Genomic DNA, 26158 nt, shown 5'->3' on the forward strand with positions numbered 1-26158 from the left:
GGGCAGACGGGCAGTTCAGGCACCGCTGGGCAGACGGCAGACTCTGGCCGGCTGAGACGCACTATAGGCCTGATGCGTGGTGCCGGAACTGGAGGTACCGGGCTGAGGGCACGCACCTCAGGGCGAGTGCGGGGAGGAGGAACAGGGCTCTGGAGATGCACTGGAAGCCTGGTGCGTGGTGTAGGCACTGGTGGTACTGGGCTGGGGCGGGAAGGTGGCGCCGGATATACCGGACCGTGAAGGAGGACACGCGCTCTTGAGCACCGAGCCTCTCCAACCTTACCAGGTTGAATGGTCCCCGTAGCCCTGCCAGTGCGGCGAGGTGGAATAGCCCGCACTGGGCTATGCAGGCGAACCGGGGACACCACCTGTAAGGCTGGTGCCATGTATGCCGGCCCGAGGAGACGTACTGGAGGCCAGATACGTTGGGCCGGCTTCATGACATCCGGCTCGATGCCCAACCTAGCCCTCCCAGTGCGGCAAGGTGGAATAGCCCGCACTGGGCTAAGCACGCGTACTGGGGACACCGTGCGCTTTACCGCATAACACGGTGTCTGACCAGTACGACGCCCTCTCACTCCACGGTAAGCCCAGGGAGTTGGCTCAGGTATCCAACCCGGCTTCGCCACACTCCCCTTTAGCCCCCCCCCAAGAAATTTTTGGGTGAGCCTCTCGGGTTTCCAGCCACTCTGCCTTGCAAGCGCCTCATAATGCCGCCTCTCCGCTTTTGATGCCTCCAGCTCCGCTTTGGGACGGCGACACTCCTCTGGCTCTGCCCAGGGTCCTTCTCCGTCCAGAATCTCCTCCCATGTCCATTCCTCCTTGTACTGCTGCTGCTGTTGCTGCTGCCCGTTGCCACGCTGCTTGGTCCGGGTTTGGTGGGTGTTTCTGTAACGGTTTTCTTCCAGGGGTGAAGGAGAGGACCAAAGTGCAGCGCGGCTAGTGTTAAACATGTTTAATAAAGAACAAGTAAAACACTACAAACAACAATACAAAATAACAAATGTGCAAAAACCGACACAGACCTATCTGGTGCAGACAATCACAGAGACAGGAAACAAACACCCACAAAATCCCAACACAACGATTACCATCTGCCTCTGATTGAGAACCATATTAGGCTGGACATAGAAACAGACAAACTAGACACACAACATAGAATTCCCACCCAGCTCACGTCCTGACCAACTAAACACATACAAAACAACAGAAAACAGGTCAGGAACGTGACAGGCGCGTTACTTGCAGTAATGTTTTGATTCCAAAACATCCGGTGATTTTGCAGAAATACTCATAATAAACATTGATAAAAGATACAAGTGTTATTCACAGAATTAAAGATAGACTTTAAATCTGACACAGCAACCGCTGTCAGATTTTTAAAAAACTTTAATAATCTGAGAACGGCGCTCAGAGCCCAATCCAGCCAGAGAAATATCCGCCATTTGAGTCAACAGAAGTTAGAAATAACATTATAAATATTCACTTACCTTTGATGATCTTCATCAGAAGGCACTCCCAGGAATCCCAGTTCGACAATAAATGACTGATTTGTTCCATAAAGTCCATGATTTATGTCCAAATAGCCACTTGTTGTTAGCGTGTTCAGCCCAGTAATCCATCTTCATGAGGCGCGAGCACTTCGTCCAGACAAAAACTCGAAAAGTTCCGTTACAGGTCGTAGAAACAAACGATGTATGGAATCAATCTTTAGGATGTTTTTAACATAAAACATCAATAATGTTCCAACCGGAGAATTCCTATGTCTGAAGAAAAGCACAGGAACGAGAGCTAACTCTATCGAGAGCACTCGTCACGAGCATGAGACACTCTGCCAGACCACTGACTCAAACAGGTCTCATGAGCCCCTCCTTTATAGTAGAATCCTCAAACCAGTTTCTAAAGACGGTTGACATCTAGTGGAAGCCGTAGGAAGTGCAACTTGACTCCATAGACACTGTGTATTCGGTAGGCCAAGCTTTGAAAAACTACAAACGCCTGCCATATGAGTGCTGTTATACTCACAGACATCATTCAAACAGTTTTAGAAACTTCAGAGTGTTTTCTATCCTATACTAATAACAATATGCATATATTAGCATCTGGGACAGAGTAGGAGGCAGTTCACTCTGGGCACGCTATTCATCCAAAAGTGAAAATGCTGCCCCCTATCCCAAAAAGGTTTTAACTATGCGCTCCAGCACTTGTCGTCAGAAATGTGCTGCGTTACGCACGCCTCTCTCCATTTTTGCGTCAATAGTGCCATTGAGCTTCCATTGCTCATATACCAAACAGTCACCCATGTGAATCTGGGATGTCTCATGACATGCTATTTTGGATGTTAGGCGCCAATCTCTCACCCCATTTACCCATGCATCAGAGAAGAAAGGGGCACTCTGATCTCCAAACAGCCAGCAAGGCTCACAATACGCGCAATCTAGCTTGGCCGAATAACATAGCCATGTACGTGGTAATGTGATTCCAGCCTTGATTGTAGTGGTGTAATACGACTCAGAAAAACACCGCCTTTCGTCATCTCTTGGGAATGGGCCAGTAGGCTTACACGGGCCTAATGCAGTAACGTGCCGTTTAACTTTTGCTTCCACATTTGTTGCATAATGACCCGTCAGCTGGATAGGTTAAAAGGCCATCTGTCCCACTTCCACCTGTTTCATCAGCCAGCACGATTCTAGCCTCGCCCTGCCCCGCTTCCTCCCGGCCCGGCCCGGGGATAGCTTGTCCGGCCTGGCTTGTGCTCAGGGTCGTATCCGCCGATACCTGACAACGTGTATCCTCCTAAGTCAAAGTTGCTTCTTCTGGCACGATGGAACAGCTTGGCCTTGGCTCACTTGACCCGCTAAAAGCTGCTGCTGGCGATGATAAACCTACATCCTCTTTTGGTCCCGCTACATTGCTTGTGCTAGCACTTGAACTGCATTTGAAAAAGGAATCTAATTAAACTAATTTTGATACATCCTTTGCTTTATCATTTCTGGCCTTCCTCTTTGGGGCTCCACTTTTGTGTTGATACATTGCTGATTTTTAAATCCTTAATTTTTTCTCAAATTTTTTTCCGGCGTTGTCTCTTGATAGCTAGCTCAACTGTTGCTTAAAATGATGACAGAAACAACAACGCTTTGGAGAGTATTTGCACAATGAATCCCAGAATGCATTGTATTACCTTAACATAGTATTGAAACTATTGAGTAATATGATTTATTAGCAAATTAATTAGATTTTTTGGCACCGATACACTAAAATATCATACTGACTTATGTAGTGGCAAAAAACATTTTGTTGGTGAAACCATCAGTGGGATAATTTGTCATATAGCATAGATTAAAGAAATATATTTGCCTCTAATTGTAGACGTGATGGACCCTTGTCAACAATTAATACTTAGGCATGGTGGGGCGATATTCAAATTACGAAGGGGTCCCGCCGCTCTGCAGATCAGGGCCCGTCACTTGGCCAATGTACGTCCTCACCGGCTGAAGCTACGCCACTGCCTCTCACTCAAAGTTCCCAGAAAAGGGAAAAATAAAATGTACCATATGCTTACTCAATATCCACTGTCAGTAAAATGTACTACCCACTGGGCAAAAACTGGTTGAATCCATGTAATTTCAACAAAATAATTCAATGTGATGTTGAATCAATGTAAAAACTGATTGGATTTGCAAAAAGTCATCAACGTAAAGACATTGTCTTTTTTTCCACAGTTTTTCACCTAAATCCAATGACATGATGACAGTTTTTGTTGATTCCACATTGAATTCACATTCGACGACAACTCAACCAATTGTAAATTAATTTAATTCTGCTTTTTTGCCGACGTTTACTGACACCGGTCATATTCAATGGGTGTTGTACACTTTAGCTTAATACATGTAGCTAGCTAGCTAGGTAACAATGAACCAAGCTAGGTAAACAATGTGTAAGATTGCACACATCACGTAATGTTAGCTAATGAGCCAGCCAGCTAATGTTAGCTAGTTAAACAACTATGAACATAGCGTCAAATAATGTTGTTACTACGCTGCATGAATCTGCTGGGAGCTAACCAACCAGATTCAATGTTAGCTAGCTAACTTTAGGCTCTAACTAGCAAAGCAAACGGGCCTGGGATACGAATAATAACGTCATGCACATAACGTTAGCTAGGGAGCCAGCCAGCTAATGTTAGCTAGCTAACAGTATACTTTAGCATAAGACATGTAACTAGCTAGCTATGTAAACAATTAACCTAGCTAGGTAAACAACGTGTAAGATCACACACATCACATAACATTAGCTAATGAGCCAGCCAGCTAACATTAGCTAGTTAAACAACAATGAATAATAACGTTATACATGTATCGTTAAACAGTACACTTTAGCTTGAAATTAAACCACTTTCTGGCAAAATTTGAAATGTGTAATATCTGAAAATGTAGCTAGTGTCTCCCTGTCACGGATGCTATGTCATGGTTGCCATGCCACGGTTGCCCTTAGTTTGAAGATGTAATCCGGAGACAGGTGTTTTTGCCAGCTTTTAAGCTACCACACTCTAATTCCACTGATTTCAAAACTCAACCCTTCAGAAAGTGGAGAGCAACACTTATGCAGCTCCACTACACGATACCTTTTTTTAAAAGCTGCATTTGACTAGATTACCAACACAGACTGATCAGCTCAAATAGACAGAAGCCCTCTATATGGCAGACCAATCCGAACTCCTCTCTTAGTATGTCCAGCCCGCTTATTACCTCTGTCAATTATGGCTAATTTAACAATTGTATTCGTATTTACAGATGGCATACACATTTGTCATTAAGGCACATGAAAGTTCACATGAAGGCATTTCTGCCTAAAAATGCATTTTGATTAAAAAAAAGTAAAATATTCAAATTGCTCTCCTGTGAAGTCGTGACTTGCGTCATATGCCTAGTTTCCTGAAACGGGTCACCTTGGTAGGAAGAAAGTGTGGCAGACCAGGGGATTTGGTCAAGACATTTACACAGATCAGACACAGACAAAATTTCAAGGGTGTTCATTTAAATAATAAACAAAGAGAAAAGAATAGGTCTCCTCCAGGATACTGTTTTCTGGGCTCCGGGATCTTGCTGTATCCTATGGGGAACAAAACCAAGCTCCCTCCGTTATCTCTGGTACTGAGCACGACTATACAGGATTATGAACTGGGTGGTTTGAACCCTGAATGCTGATTGGCTGACAACCGTGGTATATCAGACCATATACAACGGGTATGACAAAACACTTATTTTCACTTCTCTAATTCCGTTGAACAGTTTATAATAGCAATAAGGCACCTCGGGGGTTTGTGATATATGGCCAATATACCACGGCTAAGGGCTGTATCCAGGCCCTCTGTGTTGCGTCGTGCTTAAGAACAGCCCTTTGCCGTGGTATATTGGCCAATAACCACACCCCCCTCGGGCCTTATCGCTTAAGTAACCTCTCTTCCACAGTCCCCACTCTCATGTGATGCCCTTCTGGCAGCTTTAATGGGACTCGTCCAGCTGGTGAGCAATCAGCCCCTTGATTACTCACCAAGCATAATCAGCCCCAATTAGTCCTGGCCGGAGACCCAGTCGAGACCTGGCATATCCAGCAGAGGGAGCCATCGCTGTGTGATGTAGACTCCCATCTGTCACCAGGCCTCAACACGTCTCTCCCTGGTGGCTAACCTGGGGTACCCCACAAAAGACTACAAACTTACATGAAAATGTATAAAATGCAATACAAATACCTTTGTATGTATACACTTCAGCATTTACAGACATTTTTAAATATAAAAAACATTTCTCCATCGCAATACTGTAGATCAGATCAAAACATGTCATGTTTGCACATGAAAAATAATGTTCTATAAATCTATACACTAAAGAGATATGAACAATTCTGTCACACCACTAAGAAAATCTGAGTCCCTGAGCTAGAGTACAACCAATGCACCTGTGTAGCAGAGGTAGGTTGTTTGGTGGACGATCGCCCCACACAGTAACTTAACCTTGCCCTTTTCTTTGGTCTTGTATCAACTTAACATTAAACTGGAACAACTTGGTGGTATTCATTAGTGCAATCTGTAGCAAAATGTTTGCAACGTAAAATGAAAACAAGCATTTCTTATTGGACAAGTTCAGGTAGTCCCTCCTGATAAAATAATTTATAAGGTTTAAGATAAATGATTAAATAATTCTACCCGGAAACTTAACCATTAGGGATTAGAGGTTATGTAGCAGGGACAAGGAGTAATTCAAAATAATAAACATATGTCCAACTAGGTTGGACTGGGGAAGAGAGGAATAGTATGTGTTTGCCGAAAGAAAAAAAAGAGAATCCTTAACCTATGTTTGAACCGACCTGGCTATAACTGGGGAGATAGGATAGGACAGGGAGTACCCCTCCAGGTTTCCCTTATCTGGGGGGACTGGAACTGTCAGCTGGGTAGTGATAAACTGTGGTGAGAATTCAGGAGAAGAAGATAGTATCCTAATGTCAGTGTGCATGTGTGTGCGTAGCTAAAGAATAATGTTATAAAAGGAACATCTTTGTATATGCACGGTAGAGCTCTCGTGAATAAACTTGGATTTGACTAATTGTGAGCTGGGAATTCTGTCTGTTTCATTTAAACCAGAACTTTACACACTCTGGGTTGCAGACCGAGTAGGATAATTGAAATGTATGTAAATTGATAACAAAATTCTATATCACCTCCTCCTATTTCAGTCCACTTGGTGTCTAGTGAATTCAACCTGCTGAAAGTGCTGTCATATCCTGGGTGGGGTTAACACTTTACACACCAACCACCTCTGGTCAGGATGGCTCCTCATTAAATACACTCTGATCTTCTTGTGTCTATCGCCACCTCTCAGGCTGTCTGCTCTTCCAGGTCTTCAACCAGGCAGTGGTCTGCTTCTCTCAGGGCTTGGTAGAAGTGTTCTTGGGCGCGGGCCCCCTTTCTGATCACCATGTCCAGCAGAGCTTGGTTCTGCAGGGTCTTGGTGGTTATGCTGAGCACCTCCTCCCTCTCCTCGTCAATCAGAACCCCCTGGTCCGGTTGCTGGAGACGCAGGAGTATGGGTCGCAAGACTCCCAGACGAGTCTCTAGCGCCATTCTGTGTTTTGTAATGAAGGCTCGACCAGGGGGGATAGAAGGAGTTGCAGGTGGAGGGGCCAAAACTGGGAAATTAAAAATACGTATTTAAAATTGAGACTTGACATCCAAAATATATTTTTTTAAATCGCTAAAAGTAATAATTATTATTTTGACAACTCAGGACCATTAGGATAGCTACAATAGTGCATCTTAAATATATTTTAATTGGATTTATTTGATTTGGATTTTTCCATAATTATTGTTTCAATTGTGAGATATACTCATCACGAATGGCAAAGTAGAAGTTGTGATGAGTAAAGTTACCTGTAGAGGTGAATTCTGTTAGTGAGGCTGTGGATGAGAAACACATTTTTGTTGCTATCTGATGAAAGACTGCATCTATTACAATAAGTCATCATGATAATATAAATACACTATCATAAATAACAACATTGTTTTACAAATAAATAAAACATATTGATCAAAATAAATGACAACAGCAAAATGACCAATAGTTCTAGTACTTCTTGCACATGTGGATTGCGCACTTTGACCTTTCACTTTCAGTTACCTGGAAGCCAGACAAGTCCATCCCATACAAATTTATCACTGCCATTTTCGTTCAGAAAAATATTTGCTTCCTTAACAATCGATTGCATGAACAACTGAAATGTTGGAATGTAGTTTTCATAGGACTGGAAATCAACAAATGATGCTTTCTGTAAAAGAAGAGTTAGTTATGTCAATCAAATTATGTCATTTGAATACACAAGGTAATAAAATAATTGGCGAGCAACATTTTCTAGCTCGTCGCAGATATCACCGTTGGTTTTATTCGATGGTCATCTGTAAGATCGGTGGAGAGGGTGTATTCTTGCTTCGGGGTGAGTTGACAGTGAGAAGTTGTTTCAAGGTAGATTTCTCTATCCCCATTGCTGCTTCTCCTTTCCTCCCGTACCTTGAGAAGACAGATATGGAATGGACGGATAAATTGTGCTTCAATTGAGTCAAGAAGAAATACACTTGAGGATGTATCTCACACATTAATTAAACACATAATCACACGTTTGTGCCCCTTGTAAATGCTTCACCTATAATCATTATGTGTTTGTAATGCTTCGTTTTGTATGGTCAACCTTATCTAAGTCAATCAACAAATGTATTTTATAAAGCCCTTTTTACATCAGCAGTTGCCCACCAAAAAAACTAAGAGCAAGAAATTCAGAGGCAGAAGTACAGTGGCTCGGAAAAACTCCCTAGAAGGCAGTAACCTAGGAAGAAACCTTGAGAGGAACCAGGCTCTGAGGGGTCGCCAGTCCTCTTCTGGATGTACCGGGTAGATACATTACTCAAAGCATGTCTGCCTTTTTGTGACACAGTGATAATGTTCAGCATTATTCACAGTGTGTATTTAATTGAATTCCAGCAAAAGTATAGGGTTTTCTGATATGCCTACCTCCTTGAGTACAACATTACTGGGAAGCAACAAAACCTTCAGGATGGACCTCTTGTCAACATCTGGGAGTTGGTAGAATAACAAGACAAGGGCATCGATAGGGGAGATGGGCCTGCCTTCTTCACTGACGATGACATACTTAGAGAATCCAGTGACATTTATTATGACATGCGTGTCTGTTAGCTCAAGGTTATCAATAAATTCCACTTTTTTGTCATCAGTCACATGGGCTACAGACAGGAACTCACATCCACCCTCTGGGAAAGAAATATATTTATAGAATTTCATGACATGCTGAGATTTTTATGACAATCAAAACAATGTTGATGCAGATGATAGGTAAATGAAAAGCACATGCTCCTTCAGAATCAAATCAGTCGTAAAGTATTAGGACTTTTATCAAATCACCACTCACGATCATAGAGCTCACAGTGTGGGAGGTGTAGCTGACCGACAGATCCTTGGGGACATGTAAACTTAAACAGGGGCCCTGCAGGCCTCTTGCCTCTCTGGGCTAGAAGCCTCCTGTTCCAGGGGACTGTCCAATAGAGCACCTCTCCTTCCCCCTCCAACTCAAATACTAGTCCTGTTATACTGCACTGGAACAGACCTGCATGGGGCCACTGGAACCTGTAGGGCAGAACAACACAAATGAAGAATGGTCATTTTGTGCTTTCCCTGAATTGTATCAATAAAAAAGGCAATATCAAGTTAATAAACAACATTACCAGTATGCTCCCTTGTTCTCATGATCACAGGTTTTAGGTTCAAATTGATAGGGAGTCGCAGGCTTCTAAAATGTAAAAACAATAGTTATTGAACCAATAGTTTGTTGAAAAGATCTAACAATGGTCTTTCTTTCAGGTGAGGCTCTTACAGAGAGAGAGTCAACAGCTTTGGTATCCGATGCTTCTCTATCCAAAGCACTAAAAGAACTGCGAACAAGTTGGACGGGTTCCTCCTCAAGGTCACTCTCAGAGCAAGAGCAAGATATGGTAGAACTGGCAGGTGTAAGAATGCCCGGTGAGACATACCATGTCGTCTCACTTTTTTTTAAAGGTGGGGATTTTTCTCTGGAGCCCCGGTATGAGCAGACAGGCACTAGAAAGAAAGAGTGTGTGTGTCAGTCACAAACAAATCTTTGTCAACTCAATTAGACTGTTCTCTATGTTACCATCTGCCGGACAGCATCGGACCATCAGGTCTCGGAACTGAAGGTTCCGAGACAGCTTCTACTTCCAGGCCATAAGACTGCTGAACAGCTACCCCTAGCTGTCTACCTACACAGACCTGTATTCACCTGAACCCCTAAGGTCGATGTCCGCACCCCCGCGGAAATCTAATTAGCATGATACAAAAATCCCCATAAAAATCCATCAGTTTAAGCTAGAGATATCTGGGGTTTTTTTTGCATTGGATGCGTCACAATCCACTGAATCTGCCTATGTAACACTTCCACATCTGCGGTGAAAGGGGACAGAGCTAGATGTTTGTGATTGTCAGACCATGAGACATCCCGAAAGTCTTTTCACAAATTCGTCTGTAGCGTCCGAAAATAAACTACACTGTACAAAAATATAAACGCAACATGTAAAGTGCTGGTCCCATGTTTCATGAGCTGAAATAAAAGATTCCAGAAATATTCCATATGCACAAAAATATAATTTCTCTAAAATGTTGTGCACAAATTTGTTTACATCCCTGTTAGTGAGCGTTTCTCCTTTGCCAAGATAATCCATCCACCTGACAGGTGTGGCATATCAATATGCTGATTAAACAGCATGATCATTACGCAGTTGCACCTTGTGCTAGGGACAATAAAAGGCCACTCTAAAATGTGCAGTTTTGTCACACAACACAATGCCACAGATGTCTCAAGTTTTGAGGGAGCGTGCAGTTGGCATGCTGACTGCAGGAATGTCTACCAGAGCTGTTGCCAGAGAATTTAACATTAATTTCACTTCCATACGCGTCCGAAACTAAACTACACTGAACAAAAATATAAACGCAACATGTAAAGTGCTGGTCCCATGCTTTAGAGAATTTGGCCAACTGGCCTCACAACCGCAGACCATGTGTATGATGTCGTGTGAGCGAGCGGTTTGCTGATGTCAATGTTGTGAACAGAGTGCCCCATGGTGGCGGTGGGGTTATGGTATGGGCAGGCATAAATTAAGGACAATGAAAGCAATTGCATTTTATCAATGTCAATTTGAATGCACAGAAATACCGTGACAAGATATTGAGGCCCATTGTGAGGTAATTTAAAAAAAAAAGGTATCTGTGATCAACAGATGCATATCTGTATTCCCAGTCATGTGAAATACATAGATTAGGCCTAATGAATTTATTAAAATTGACACATTTTCTCATATGAACTGTACAGTACTGTAACTCAGTAAAATATTTGAAAATGTTGCATGTTGCGTTTATATTTTTGTTCAGTATTTTTTTAATTAAATTAAATTTATTTCACCTTTATTTAACCAGGTAGGCAAGTTGAGAACACGTTCTCATTTACAATTGCGACCTGGCCAAGATAAAGCAAAGCAGTTCGACACATACAACAACACAGAGTTACACATGGAGTAAAACAAACATACAGTCAATAATACAGTAGAAAAATAAGTCTATATACAATGTGAGCAAGTGAGGTGAGATAAGGGAGGTGAAGGCAAAAAAAAGGCCATGGTGGCGAAGTAAATACAATATAGCAAGTAAAACACTGGAATGGTTGATTTGCAGTGGAAGAATGTGCAAAGTAGAGATAGAAATAATGGGGTGCAAAGGAGCAAAATAAATAAATAAATACAGTAGGGAAAGAGGTAATTATAGATTGGCTATGTACAGGTGCAGTAATCTATGAGCTGCTCTGACAGCTGGTGCTTAAAGCTAGTGAGGGAGATAAGTGTTTCCAGTTTCAGAGATTTTTGTAGTTCGTTCCAGTCATTGGCAGCAGAGAACTGGAAGGAGAGGCGGCCAAAGGAAGAATTGGTTTTGGGGGTGACCAGAGAGATATACCTGCTGGAGTGCGTGCTACAGGTGGGTGCTGCTATGGTGACCAGCGAGCTGAGATAAGGGGGGACTTTACCTTGCAGGGTCTTGTAGATGACCTGGAGCCAGTGGGTTTGGAGACAAGTATGAAGCGAGGGCCAGCCAACGAGAGTGTACAGGTCGCAGTGGTGGGTAGTATATGGGGCTTTGGTGACAAAACAGATGGCACTGTGATAGACTGCATCCAATTTGTTGAGTAGGGTATTGGAGGCTATTTTGTAAATGACATCACCGAAGTCGAGGATTGGTAGGATGGTCAGTTTTACAAGGGTATGTTTGGCAGCATGAGTGAAGGATGCTTTGTTGCGGAATAGGAAGCCAATTCTAGATTTAACTTTGGATTGGAGATGTTTGATGTGAGTCTGGAAAGTTTACAGTCTAACCAGACACCTAGGTATTTGAGTTGTCCACATATTCTAAGTCAGAGCCGTCCAGAGTAGTGATGTTGGATAGGCGGGCAGGTGCAGGCAGCGATCAGTTGAAGAGCATGCATTTAGTTTTACTTGTATTTAAGAGCAATTGGAGGCCACGGAAGGAGAGTTGTATGGCATTGAAGCTCGCCTGGAGGGTTGTTAACACAGTGTCCAAAGAAGGGCCAGAAGTATACAGAATGGTGTCGTCTGCGTAGAGGTGGATCAGAGACTCACCAGCAGCAAGAGCGACATCATTGATGTATACAAAGAAGAGAGTCGGTCCAAGAATTGAACTCTGTGGCACCCCCATAGAGACTGCCAGAGGCCCGGACAACAGACCCTCCGATTTCACACACTGAACTCTGTCTGAGAAGTAGTTGGTGAACCAGGCGAGGCAATCATTTGAGAAACCAAGGCTGTTGAGTCTGCCGATAAGAATGTGGTGATTGACAGAGTTGAAAGCCTTGGCCAGGTCGATAAATACAGCTGAACAGTATTGTCTTTTATCGATGGTGGTTATGATATCATTTAGGACTTTGAGCGTGGCTGAGGTGCACCCATGACCAGCTCTGAAACCAGATTGCATAGCGGAGAAGGTATGGTGGGATTCGAAATGGTCGGTAATCTGTTTGTTGACTTGGCTTTCGAAGACCTTAGAAAGGCAGGGTAGGATAGATATAGGTCTGTAGCAGTTTGGGTCAAGAGTGTCCCCCCCTTTGAAGAGGGGGATGACCGCAGCTGCTTTCCAATCTTTGGGAATCTCAGACGACACAAAAGAGAGGTTGAACAGGCTAGTAATAGGGGTGGCAACAATTTCAGCAGATAATTTTAGAAAGAAAGGGTCCAGATTATCTACCCCGGCTGATTTGTAGGGGTCCAGATTTTGCAGCTCTTTCAGAACATCAGCTGACTGGATTTGGGAGAAGGAGAAATGGGGAAGGCTTGGGCGAGTAGCTGTGGGGGGTGCAGTGCTGTTGACCGGGGTAGGGGTAGCCAGGTGGAGAGCATGGCCAGCCGTAGAAAAAGGCTTATTGAAATTCTCAATTATAGTGGATTTGTCGGTGGTGACAGTGTTTCCTATCTTCAGTGCAGTGGGCAGCTGGGAGGAGATGTTCTTATTCTCCATGGACTTTACAGTGTCCCAGAACTTTTTTGAGTTTGTGTTGCAGGAAGCAAGTTTCTGCTTGAAAAAGCTAGCCTTGGCTTTTCTAACTGCCTGTGTATATTGGTTTCTAGCTTTCCTGAAAAGTTGCATATCACGGGGGCTGTTCGATGCTAATGCAGAACGCCATAGGATGTTTTTGTGTTGGTTAAGGGCAGTCAGGTCTGGAGAGAACCAAGGGCTATATCTGTTCCTGGTTCTAAATTTCTTGAATGGGGCATGCTTATTTAAGATGGTGAGGAAGGCATTTAAAAAAAATAACCAGGCATCCTCTACTGACGGGATGAGATCAATATCCTTCCAGGATACCCCGGCCAGGTCGATTAGAAAGGCCTGCTCGCTGAAGTGTTTCAGGGAGCGTTTGACAGTGATGAGTGGAGGTCGTTTGACCGCTGACCCATTACGGATGCAGGCAATGAGGCAGTGATCGCTGAGATCTTGGTTGAAAACAGCAGAGGTGTATTTAGAGGGCAAGTTGGTTAGGATGATATCTATGACGGTGCCCGTGTTTACGGCTTTGGGGTGGTACCTGGTAGGTTCATTGATAATTTGTGTGAGATTAAGGGCATCAAGCTTAGATTGTAGGATCGCCGCGGTTTTAAGCATGTTCCAGTTCAGGTTGCCTAGCACCACGAGCTCTGAAGATAGATGGGGGGCAATCAGTTCACATATGGTGTCCAGAGCACAGCTGGGGGCAGAGGGTGGTCTATAGCAGGCGGCAACGGTGAGAGACTTGTTTTTAGAGAGGTGGATTTTTAAAAGTAGAAGTTCAAATTGTTTGGGAACAGACCTGGATAGTAGGACAGAACTCTGCAGGCTATCTTTGCAGTAGATTGCAACACCGCCCCCTTTGGCCGTTCTATCTTATCTGAAAATGTTGTAGTTAGGGATGAAAATGTCAGAATTTTTGGTGGTCTTCCTAAGCCAGGATTCAGACACGGCTAAAACATCCGGGTTGGCAGAGTGTGCCAAAGCAGTGAATAAAACAAACTTAGGGAGGAGGCTTCTAATGTTAACATGTATGAAACCAAGGCTATTACGGTTACAGAAGTCATCAAAAGAGGGCGCCTGGGGAATAGGAGTGGAGCTAGGCACTGCAGGGCCTGGATTCACCTCTACATCACCAGAGGAACAGAGGAGGAGTAGGATAAGGGTACGGCTAAAAGCTATGAGAATTGGTCGTCTAGAACGTCTAGAACAGAGAGTAAAAGGACGTTTCTGGGGGCGATAAAATAGCTTCAAGGAATAATGTACAGACAAAAGTATGGTAGGATGTGAATACAGTGGAGGTAAACCTAGGTATTGAGTGATGACGAGAGAGACACTGTCTCTAGAAACATCATTGAAACCAGGTGATGTCATCGCATATGTGGGTGGTGGAACTGAAAGGTTGGATAAGGTATAGTGAGCAGGGCTAGAGGCTCTACAGTGAAATAAGCCAATAAACACTAACCAGAACAGCAATGGACAAGGCATATTGACATTAAGGAGAGGCATGCCCAGTCGAGTGATCATAAGGGTCCAGCGAGTAGAGGTTGGCTGGGGTCACGGCGATTCAGACAGCTATCCGGGCTATTGGTAGCAAGCTAGCATAGGATGGAGGTCTGTTTTTAGCCACCTCGTGCGTTTCCGTCGGTAGATCAATCCAATTGGCAAAATAGATATAGTTATAGTGACCCAAGAACAATTGTCCGATAGCTGTCTTATCGGCTGCTATCTGAATAAGTCTAACGACCCCTCTATGGAAAGATGAGACTCTCACGAACACAGGGGTATTCTCCGTTTTGCTCTATGACCCCCACAAGCATCTAGGGACTCGTCTGAAGTCGGTACAGCCGATCTACCAAACTTCTGTCTGTAGCATCCGAACAGGTTGGGCTACACACTAACATGACCCCTCTGTGTAAAGGTGAGACTATCACAAACAAGCACATGTTGTTTTGCTCTAGGACGCCAACAGGCCTCAAAAGACAAGTCTGAAGGTCCCCCGGTACCAGTCAAAAAAATGGATGGAAGTATATATGGAGACTGTTTATTGACAAAAATTAGGGCTTAGTCCCATGAGCTAAAATAAAAGATTCCAGAAATGTTCCATATGCACAAAAAAATATTATTTCTCTCAAGGGGAAAAAAGACATGTCATCCGGAGGCCACATTCCCGCTGGGTAGGCTATTCCGGTTACCATGCTATGGGCTCTCCGACTCTGTTCCTGCAGCTACCCAGGGCTTCATTTGGGAAACCAAGTGAAATCTGTCGGCAACATCGATAGTAACATGTTTTCACAACCAAACATATTTCATTTAACTTTTGACAGCCCTGCTCTCTGCGCGCTCGAGAAAGGAATGAAGGAGAGAGGGGAGGAGATGGAAACGCACTTTATTCTGTAGCTTAAGGTAATGTGTCAGCATATTAATTATGAAAATATAAAAAATGCCCTGCTACTAGGCTATTCAAAGTCAAATACAAATTCACTATAATTGTAGGCCAACTCTGAATTTGTTTCATTTTGAAGTATAGGCTAGAATATAGGCTAGTATTGCCATGCGTAATACGCAAACTGATATGCATAGTTTTTTTCAAGCTTGAGAATATGCAATTAATCATCATCTTAGAAAGCGCTGTCCATTTTGTTATGCTAGACTTTGAAACAACATCCACAACAACCATGTTTTCCACTCAGTTTCAACCTGCTGTTGAACATCTTTCTTTAAATTGATCATCACAGTGAGGTGAGTTTTAAAAGCACGATACTGTTTTGATGATACGTGTTTGATGTGATTTTCCATTTCATTTGTATTGATGTCAGAGCGGTTAGAGGGACAATAGAGCCCTGAGTACCAGGCCATTAGTGACCTGATGATCATTAGCAAGTTGGGTACTGCTAACGCATGTCCAGAGTACTTAAAAGGAGATTACCATGACTCAAAGGTCGCGTGGCGGTAATAGGGTCACCGCAACAGCCATACGCACAACTCGTCGATCCTTGTCACTGATGGGCTATTGCAGCAGACAACCACACCGGGGTCACTCCTATCAACTAAACACAAGAAGATCACCAACACTGGACAATTGAGGAGTGGAAAAACATTGCCTGGTTCGACTAATCCCGGTTCCTGTTGTGTCATGCTGATGGCAGAGTCAGGATTTGGATGGTGATGGTGGTGTACTGTTTTCCCAACACCAATTGAGCAACGAACGATTCCGATTTCAGGCTGTTCTTGAGGCAAAAGGGGGTCTGACCCGGTACTAGATGAGTGTACTTAATAACTGTCCAGTGAGTGTATTTCCCACATTACTTATTACTAATTTGTTCATATTTTAGACTTTGCAATCTGACTTCATAGTTTACTTTTGATTATTTTGATGTTGATATTTGTACTGCACTGTTGAGGAGAGATCGAAAGTAAGCATTTCACTTTATCGTTTACACATGCTGTACATCCTGCACACAATTAAACTTTGATTTGATGTCAGACATACTTTAACCTTAAAGGAAAAATCCACCCAAAACCACTCAAACCATACATAACACTAATATGTGAGAACAATATTTTTTGTGAACAACTGTTAATTTTTTTCGTTATAATAAGGCTGGTAACAACATTTAAAATTGTTGTGGAAATCTGTTGCAGCTCAAGTCAACTACAAAACCCACAATGCAATGCTCTCTATGGGCTGGCTGGCTAGCTAGTTAGCTCGCTAGTTAACGTAGCAACACACAATCATACCAAAGTCAATATCAGCATGTGAAGTAACAAACTACACTATCAATTTAGGAGTCTACAATCTCACCATGTTCAACCTGCAGATCGGTGTGCCTCAAAGAGTCGAGTCTGTCATCCGCAACTTTACCATGCAATGCACCCTGGGCTGAAGAGGCAGACAAATAGGAGAATGTGTTAGACCCTCTGTTAAATTACACATTTCTTGAGGTAGGAATATTACAAAAATATGATCAATGGCTCAATCGAGAGAAGACAACCTCCCACATTATGACATCGGCCAGTATTATAATCTGACATATATGATGGATGTTTTCGCAATCTAAAAGTCGTATTCCTATTAACTTCCAGTGTAGTGAGAGTGGCTTTATCACAGTGCTACGTCACACCGGTTGAATTTCTGCCTGATTGAATGGCAATAGCTCAGATACACATGAAAACATGAAATTTCCCAAGGAATCAATTGAAATTTGCTCAGAGATGCACAAAAACATTCCAAATGTGTGAATATTTACTTGAAATAGGAACTGTACTGGCTGCTTTCACCTCCGTTTTCCTCCTCATTAAGCAATGCCACTGAAAATACAAAATTTGTGTCTTGAACGCGTGCTTTGATGTGGGTGTTTCTTATGTGTTGTCGTGCCAGTAACACAGTTACAGTCATTAACCCATCAAGATAACATAAAAATACTCTAACCAGCTCTGCTAGGGTGAGTAAAATATTCAGAGTGAGGTGTTCTCTCATTTGTGTCTGGAAGTAGCTATCAAGCTAGCCAACTTTAGCCAGTTAGCTTTAGTGCTTGACTGCTATTGTGAGATCACTCTTCAACCGGAGCATCCGTGTGCACTCGGAGTGCTCCGGGCGATCGTTTACGAGTGAACACCCTGTGTTAGTGGGTATTACTTGAAATCAAAACCTAACCTTCAAATATTCCAAGGAAAGCAGAGATGTTACAAGTACCCCTCATATCAGACGTTCTTGTTTTAGAAAATACTAGCTTTATGGTCAAAGTTATTGTTTTAACACTTTTTTGTCCATTTTGGGACTATAATTAATGTACAGTATATGACTACTACTGATGCCACATAGGTCGTTTTCCTGATGCCACATATACCGTCTCCTTCAGTCTCGGCTGAGATTCGGAGAGTAACTGTGGCTATCAAACAAGGACGTGCATTTGTAAAGAATAGATTTGTCAGTCATGCTGTTTTACCTCCTCTATGAGATCTCTCTAAGACTTCAGCAAGATCATTCCGGTACAGCAACCTCAGGACCACCACAGTGATCTCCACAGCTTTCTCAGGGCCATAGGTCTGCATGATCTGATCCACTGTGTCCTGCCAGTCAGAGTTCTTCAGCTGGCTCTCTGGAATGGGAGGAAGTTTGTCCAAAACATCCTCAGTCAGATGCCACTGAAATCTCTTCAGCTTGACTGTGCTCAGCTTCTCTAGAGTTTCCAGTAGAAGATTTGGGACAGACGGCATTGTGGGTCCCTGTAGGGAAAACAACACAAGGGTAAATCCATTTGAATTCAATCACTTTTGACAGCACCCCTTTTGATTTGAAAGAAACCTTCCATACATATTTGCCCATTGTAGATATGCTCAGAAAGTGAAACTTTTTGGACCTGAATGCCAAAACATTCAGGAGATAAAGGTACCTATTTTGCATACTGCATCATGAGACATCATGTCTTCATCACTGGAAAAGATAAATGGTTGTGACTGATATAATTTAAAAGCTTACAAACCAGGTTGTAAAACTATCTTATAATTTCTTGTAAAAATGTTTTATTGTTGTAAATATGTACATATTTTAACCTTACACATCAATTATACCAAAATGGGGGGGGGGGGGGGGGGGGGGGGTAGAAGCTATTGGCCAGTCTGTTAGTTTTAACCATGATGCTCCTGTACACTCTTAGAAAAAAGGGTACCAAAAGGGTTCTTTGCAGAGGATAAGAGCCGCTTTGATCTAAAGAACCCCTTTTAGAAGACATGGGTTCTGTGTAAGGCAAATGGTTCTAATGGAACCTTTAACATCCTAAGAACTGTTTTTGGAAGAAAGGGTTATTTTATGATTCTTTGGTATGCAAGAAGGATTCTTTGGAAGGTAAGAAGGGCTTATTGGAATGGCAAGAAGGGTTCTACATAGAACCATATATTATATTTTACAGCATGCTCTATTGCAGGGTGATTTTCAGAATGTTTTATTTTAATATCTGTGTTTTTGCATGTACATTGATTGTTTGATTAATTTTATGCTGCACAAAGATAAATATCATACATTTTTCTAAATTAATTAAATCTGTCAGTAGTTGGACTTATTGCATCTGTTACTGAGATGGTTGTTCCATTGTCATAAATAATCACATTTTAAAGGCTAATAAGGCTGGTGAAACCGTTCATAGATGGTTCTAGGAAGAACTCTCCAAAGATAAAAGGGTTCTCAGTGGAACCCTTCATAGAGGGTTCTCGGAAGAACCTTTAGATTATAAAATGGTTATTGGTAGTACCCTTATTGGTAGTACCCTTCTAGGCAGAACCCTCTATAACAACGGTTCTACCCAGCACCATAAAAGGTTCCCCTATGGGGAAGAGTGTACTCTTGTGTCTGAGTGATGGAAGAGGGGAGAACAGGCCGTGGCTCGGGTGGCTGTGACACCTGGTGTTGTGTGTGCACCCAACGGTAGATTCGGCTGAGCGTACCACCCTCTGTAGTGCCTTGCGGTCAGCGGCTGTGGAATTGCCGTAGCAGGCTGTGATGAAGTCCAACAGTATGATCTTGATGGTGCTGCTGTAAAACACTGTAAGGGTCCTCGAGGACAGGCCAAATTTCTTCAGCCTCCTGAGGTTAAACAGTCGCTGTCGTGCCTTCTTCACCATGGTGTCTGTGTGGTTTGACTATTCCAGCTCCTCAGAGATGTTGTACGCCGTTTTTAACCGTCTCTACGGCAGTCATGGATGGGGGCTTGCCCAACCTGATTCCTCCTGAAGTCCACAATCAGTTCCTTTGTTTTTTTGACATTGAGGGAGAGGTTGTTCACCTGGCACCACACCGTCAGAGTACCTACCTCCTCCCTGTAGGCCGTCCCATCATTGTTGGTAATCAGGCCTACTACTGTCGTGTCGTCAGCGAACTTGGTGATGGAGTTGGAACTGTGCGAGGCCACACATTCGTGGGTACACAGGGAGTACAGGACGGGACTGAAGACGGAACCTTGTGGGGCCCACGCGTCGAGGATCAGTGTGGAGGAGGTAATGTTGCCCACCTTCACCAGCTGGGGGCGGCCTGTCAGGAAGTTGTGAGGGCATTTTGATGTTAAACCTTACTAATGCTTGTGTACTAAAATATCCTTCTTTAAGCCTAGGCATTGGGCTTGAGATTGATAAAGAAACTAACTCATATAAGATTGTGTGTGTGCACATTAATAGAGGTCTGTTCTAACTGTTCTGTGTGTGTAGAATGACCCCATGATGTCTGGCCACTCAGCCAAGACTGACAGAAACTAACTGGTTCCTCTTAGCTTAACTGGAGACAGAGAAAAGTGTTATATTCTGCACACCAGTGATAGAGCTGTTGTTATGTTTGGAGCCTGTTTCTGGGCGAAAGATTCATGTTTTGTGTATGTGTGTGTGTGTGTGACCAGTACGACCATACATCATCTTGCCCGACAGTCAAAGGAGCTTGCTTTCCCAACTTGGGGGAATCGTTGAGGTACTGTTTGAGGAAGTATGTCTGAAGTGACTTCCTGTCGTTCTGGCCCCTATTGTCCTCACTCAGTTGCGACAGACTGAGGCAATCTTTTCACCCAGTTGTCTCCCCTCACACACACACATACACATACATAGGGTCACGTGTTTTGCAGATGCTTGCATGGGGTAGCTCGACTATATAAATGCTCCTGCATTCTTTGAACGAGAGGCTCTCACTCCACTTCACCTGCGTGGGTGGGGCGACCAGCCTCCTTATTATAATACGTTTTTAATAAAAGTAATACCTTGATTGATTGTTGACTTTGCCTCTCCTCGTTATTAATTAAAGGTAGAATTTCCACCAGTTGCATATGGAGTTCAGTCCCAGGGCTGTGAGCTTTATGGGGAGCTTAGAGGGCACTATGGTATTGAAGGCCGTGCTGTAGTCGATGAGCAGCATCCTCACATATGCATTCCTCCTGTCCAGGTGGGTGAGGGCAGTGTGCAGAGCAATGGGCGAATGCGTCGTCCGTGGATCTGTCGGGGCGGTAGGCAAATTGGAGAGGGTTGAACGTGTCAGGGAGGGAGAAGGTGATATAGTCTTTGACTAGCCTCTCGAAGCAGTTATTATAACGACGGAAGTGAGTGCCAAGGGTTGGTAGTCATTCAGTTCAGTTCCTTTTCTTGGGCACTGAGATGATAGTGGACATCTTGAAGCAGGTGGGGATAATTGCCTGAGCTAGAGAGAGATTGAAAATCTCCAAAAACACAACAGCTAGCTGGTCTGCACATGCTCTGAGGGAGCGTCTAGGGATGCCATCTGGGCCGGCAGCCTTGCGAGAGTTAACGCGTTTGAATGACTTACATATGCCACTCCATGGAGACCGTAAACAAATAGCCCTCGTTGTCCACAGGGGCTCTCCTTGGCAGCTCAGAGTTGCTTTGCTCGAAGTGTGAGAAAAAGGTGTTTAGCTCATCCAGTAGGGCGGCGTTGGTGTCCACGACGTGACTGGATTTATTTTTGTAATCCGTGATCGTTAGAAGCCCCTGCCACATACGCCTAATATCCTACCCGCTGAATTGATCCTCCACTTTGTCCCTCCACTTTTGTCTCGCCATCTTGATCGATCTGCGTAGGTCATATTTGTACTGTTTAAACATACAATTGTCCCCAGACACCTTACCGTGTTTATAAGCAGCCTCTCTCTCTTTAAGTTTCCCGGAAAGGCTGAATGTTTTGGCATTCAGGTCCAAAAAGTCCCTTTGTGACCACTTCTTCCATGGGCAAATTTGTATGGAAAGTTTGGTTTAAATCCATAGGTAAGACACCGTTCATAGGGAAGGGTCCATGAACACACAAAAGATTGTTTTAATCTTTGCTCACAATGACAAACCCTGAGAAATGGCCTTGCGTTCTCTTCTTCAGACTGCAGGTCAGAATCTTCGGTCTGTACCTTCTCCTCCTCTTCCTCGCCGACCCCACCTCTAAGAGATCCAAGCCTCTCATCAGACAGGTTCCACCTGGACACAGAAAACAGTCACACACAGTTCCCCTACACCACCACCACATGCTGTGTTCACTTGTTGTTTACGATTCATTTAAAAAATAATGCCGTACATTAGCTATGATAGAGTGGTTGATATCAGGCTATATATTCAATGTCCACTCACCGTCCAAAGTCCCTTCTGCTCCCTGACTGGGACCTGTCAAGATGCTGGACTGCCCACCAGAGGAAGCAGAGTGAGGCAGTGTAGAGGCAGAAGCATGGGTGCTCCCTTATATATATAGAGAGAGAGGGACACATTAGAAAGAATTAACAAAAAAACAGAACAAACTAGAATGCTATCTGGCCCTAAACAGAGAGTACACAGTGACAGAATACCTGACCACTGTGACTGACCCAAACTTAAGGAAAGGTTTGATTATGTACAAACTCAGTGAGCATACCCTTGCTATTGAGAAAGGCCACTGTAGGCAGACCTGGCTCTCAAGAGAATACAGGCTATATGCACACTGCCCACAAAATTAGGTGGAAACTGAGATGCACTTCCTAACCTCCTGCCAAATGTATGAAAATATTAGAGACACATATTTCCCTCAGATTACACAGATCCCCAGAGAATTAGAAAACAAACCCAATTTTGATAAACTCCCATATCTACTGGGTGAAATACCACAGTGTGCCATTCCAGCAGCAAGATTTGTGACCTGTTGCCACACGAAAAGGGCAACCAGTGAAGAACAATCACCATTGTAAATACAACCCATATTTATGTTTATTTATTTTCCCTTTTGTACTTTATATATTTGCACATAGTTACTACACTGTATATAGACATAATATGACATTTGAAATGTCTTTATTCTTTGGGAACTTGTGAGTGTAACCTTTACTGTTCATTTGTATTGTTTATCTCACTTTTGTTTATTATCTACTTCACTTACTTTGGCAATGTTAACATAGATCTTTTGTTTTGCTGTGTTACCTTTGTGATCTCTCTCTAACTTTTCAATGAGATCTTTCCGGTTCATCCTTCTCAGGATGCCCACTGTGATCTTCACAGCATTCTCAGGGCTGTATTTCTGGGAGGTTACCACTGTCTTCTGCCAGTACGCCCTCTTCAGTTGGCTCTCTGGGACAGGAGGCAAGCCAGGCAGCTGGCCACCAGTCAGGTAAATCTGAAATCTCCTCAACTCCGCTGTGCTTAGCTCCTCCAGAGTGGGCAGCAGCTGATTTGGAAGACCCAAATAGCTTCTCTCTTTTAGCTCCTCAGCCCTCCTCAACACAGACTGCTTATAAAGTATTGTCGACCTGGACACAAGACCATGTTTATATGCAGTCTAAAAACATTGAATAAAATAAATAGGAGCTCATTCTTAATAAAGCACCCTTGTTTTAACACCTCAATCTAAATAACTTCAGTGAAAGTGCAGGGCGCCAAATTCAAACAACAGAAATCTCAAAAATTAAAATTCCTCAAACATACATGTATCTTATACCATTTTAAAGGTAATCTTGTTGTTAATCGCACCAAAGTGTCCGATTTCAAATAGGCTTTACAGCGAAAGCACCACAAACGATTATGTTAGGTCACCGCAAAATCACAGAAAAACACAGTCATTTTCCCAGCCAAAGACAGGAGTCACAAAAAGCAGAAATAGAGATAAAATTAATCACTAACCTTTGATGATCTTCATCAGATGACACTCATAGGACTTCATGTTACACAATACATATATGTTTTGTTCGATAAAGTTCATATTTATATCCAAAAACCTCAGTTTACATTAGCGCCATGTTCAGAAATGCTTCCAAAATATCCGGAGAAATTGCAGAGAGCCACGTCAAATAACATAAATACTCATCATAAACTTTGATGAAAGATACATGTTTTACATAGAATTAAAGATACACTTGTTCTTAATGCAACCGCTGTGTCAGATTTCAAAAAGCTTTACGGCAAAAGCACAATATTCAATAATCTGAGAACAGCGTTCAGCCACTAAAGGTAGCCATACAGTTACCCGCCAAATTGTGCAGTCAACAAAACTCATAAAAAGCATTATAAATCTTCACTTACCTTTGCTGATCTTCGTCGGAATGCACTCCCATGACTCCCATTTCCACATGAAGTGTTCGTTTTGTTCGGTAATGTCCATCATTTATGTCCAAATAGCTATTTTTGTTAGCGTGTTTGGTAAACAAATCCAAAGTCAGGAACCGCGTTCACTAAAAGCAGACGAAATGTCAAAAAGTTCCGTAACAGTCAGTAGAAACATGTCAAACGATGTATTGAATCAATCTTTAGAATGTTTTTAACATAAATCTTCAGTAACGTTCCAACAGGAAAATTACATTGACTTCAGATGTGCGATGGAACAGAGCTCCCTCTCATGTGAGCAGAGCTCCCTCGCATGGTCAGAGCATGGTCAGGTCACGATAGACCTGACTAATTCCTGTCTCCTTCGGCCCCACTTCACAGTAGAGGCATCAGACAAGGTTCTACAGACTGTTGACATCTAGTGGAAGCCGTAGGAAGTGCAAACTCATCCATATCCCACTGTGTATTCAATAGGGGCTTGGTTGAAAATCGACCAACCTCAGAATTCCCACTTCCTGTTTGGATTTTTTCTCAGGTTTTTGCCTGCCATATGAGTTCTGTTATACTCATAGACATCATTCAAACAGTTTTAGAAACTTCAGAGTGTTTTCTATCCAATACTAATAATAATATGCATATATTAGCAACTGGGACTGAGGAGCAGGCAGTTTACTATGGGCACCTCTGGGCACCTTTCATCCAAGCTACTCAATACTGCCCCTGCAGCCATAAGAAGATAAAGAAACCTGTTCTGTATTAAATTTGCTCGTTCTGATTGAGAATTCCTTCTGAAAAGAGGTGGATTATACCTTTTGATAAACAAGCCAATGGGAGAATATTAGCACTTCTCTTTTGAATGATGTTGTTCAAGCAGAATACATTCCAGTCTTATGTGCATGTGTCATATACTATTCTTGTTCAATATGTATAATAGAATCCATGCAGAACCAAAGTTTTAACAGCAAAATGATGCCATAGAAATGGCAGATAAACACTATGAAGTGCAACAAAAACATCAGGTATAACTATTTGATAATTTCCTTGTTTTGTTGCCAATGGATTTCAAATGATCAAACAAGTTGGATAATATAAAATAAGAGTTGTTTTAATTTCAGTATTATTCTGAAGAACAGAACAACGCTGAAATGCAACACAGCACATTATAGTCTATTTCGGAACACATGCCACTCAAAAACGAACAGAAATATATTGTAGCTAATACACACATACATATAAACCATTAATTCAGAACATAGATTACACCTTTACTCTTTATTCAGAAAAAGTTGTTGTGGTCAGTGTTCCCGTTCCACCACCACATGCTGTATTTACTTCAATGTTCCACATGATTTTCACTCAATTAATGAGAATGATGCAATAAAAGAGGTATGGTAGAGTTGTTTATATCAGACTCGTTAATCTCCACTCACATTCTAGCGGAGTCGCGGGGGAGTTTATCGGGTGGCTCTTCAATCTCTGCCTCTGCCTGGCTCCCAGAAGCAGCAGCCGGGTAACTGCTTTGGCTATCCCAACAACTTCTTGAGATGAAATCAATGTTATGTGATTAAAATCAGAAAGGTTTACTATCTACAATGTAGATTTTAACCCAGACATTCTATGTAGGCATATCAGCAACATAATCACATGTAGTTGCATTGTTTCATCCATTAAATAAATTATATTTCTTAATCAAGTCTATCTCCCACTTCCTTGCTGATGTCAATGGAATATGAAAATATAACGTAGCCTACTTTTCTGTAAACAAACTTTTACAGGGACATTTACCTAATATTTGTGAAATGACAGAATACTAAATTTCCCAATAAACAATTTCTTACCATGGATGGATCCATTTTAAACACAAAAAGTGCCGGCAGCACAGGAAAATATGAAAGAAGAGTTTTAAGATTCAAAATTTACTTTCGTTTTCAGCAGTGAGTCATCCCTAG

At 42.7% G+C, this 26158-nt stretch overlaps 1 protein-coding gene across 2 annotated transcripts; it reads right to left on the reverse strand.

The window, feature by feature from the left end:
* Window positions 1–5016: 5016 nt before the first annotated feature.
* On the reverse strand, window positions 5017–26158 carry LOC120065140 (NACHT, LRR and PYD domains-containing protein 1b allele 2-like). 2 transcript variants are annotated; one of them, XM_039015909.1, is made up of 15 exons: window positions 26048–26158; window positions 25640–25744; window positions 23094–23419; window positions 22278–22382; window positions 21991–22127; window positions 18125–18404; window positions 16981–17058; window positions 9436–9659; window positions 9287–9351; window positions 8974–9188; window positions 8559–8815; window positions 7926–8060; window positions 7674–7821; window positions 7427–7453; window positions 5017–7185 (listed from the first exon to the last, which is right to left on the reverse strand). In XM_039015909.1, coding segments are annotated over exons 2-15 (2310 nt in total). In that variant the 5' UTR covers window positions 25642–25744; window positions 26048–26158; the 3' UTR covers window positions 5017–6874. The 2 variants fall into 2 exon arrangements, with proteins under 2 accessions (XP_038871837.1, XP_038871846.1); XM_039015918.1 differs by lacking the exon at window positions 23094–23419 and having other exon boundaries at window positions 22001–22127; window positions 25640–25747; window positions 26048–26152.

This window comes from Salvelinus namaycush, chromosome 2 (assembly GCF_016432855.1).
Source record: "Salvelinus namaycush isolate Seneca chromosome 2, SaNama_1.0, whole genome shotgun sequence".
NCBI lineage: Eukaryota > Metazoa > Chordata > Actinopteri > Salmoniformes > Salmonidae > Salvelinus > Salvelinus namaycush.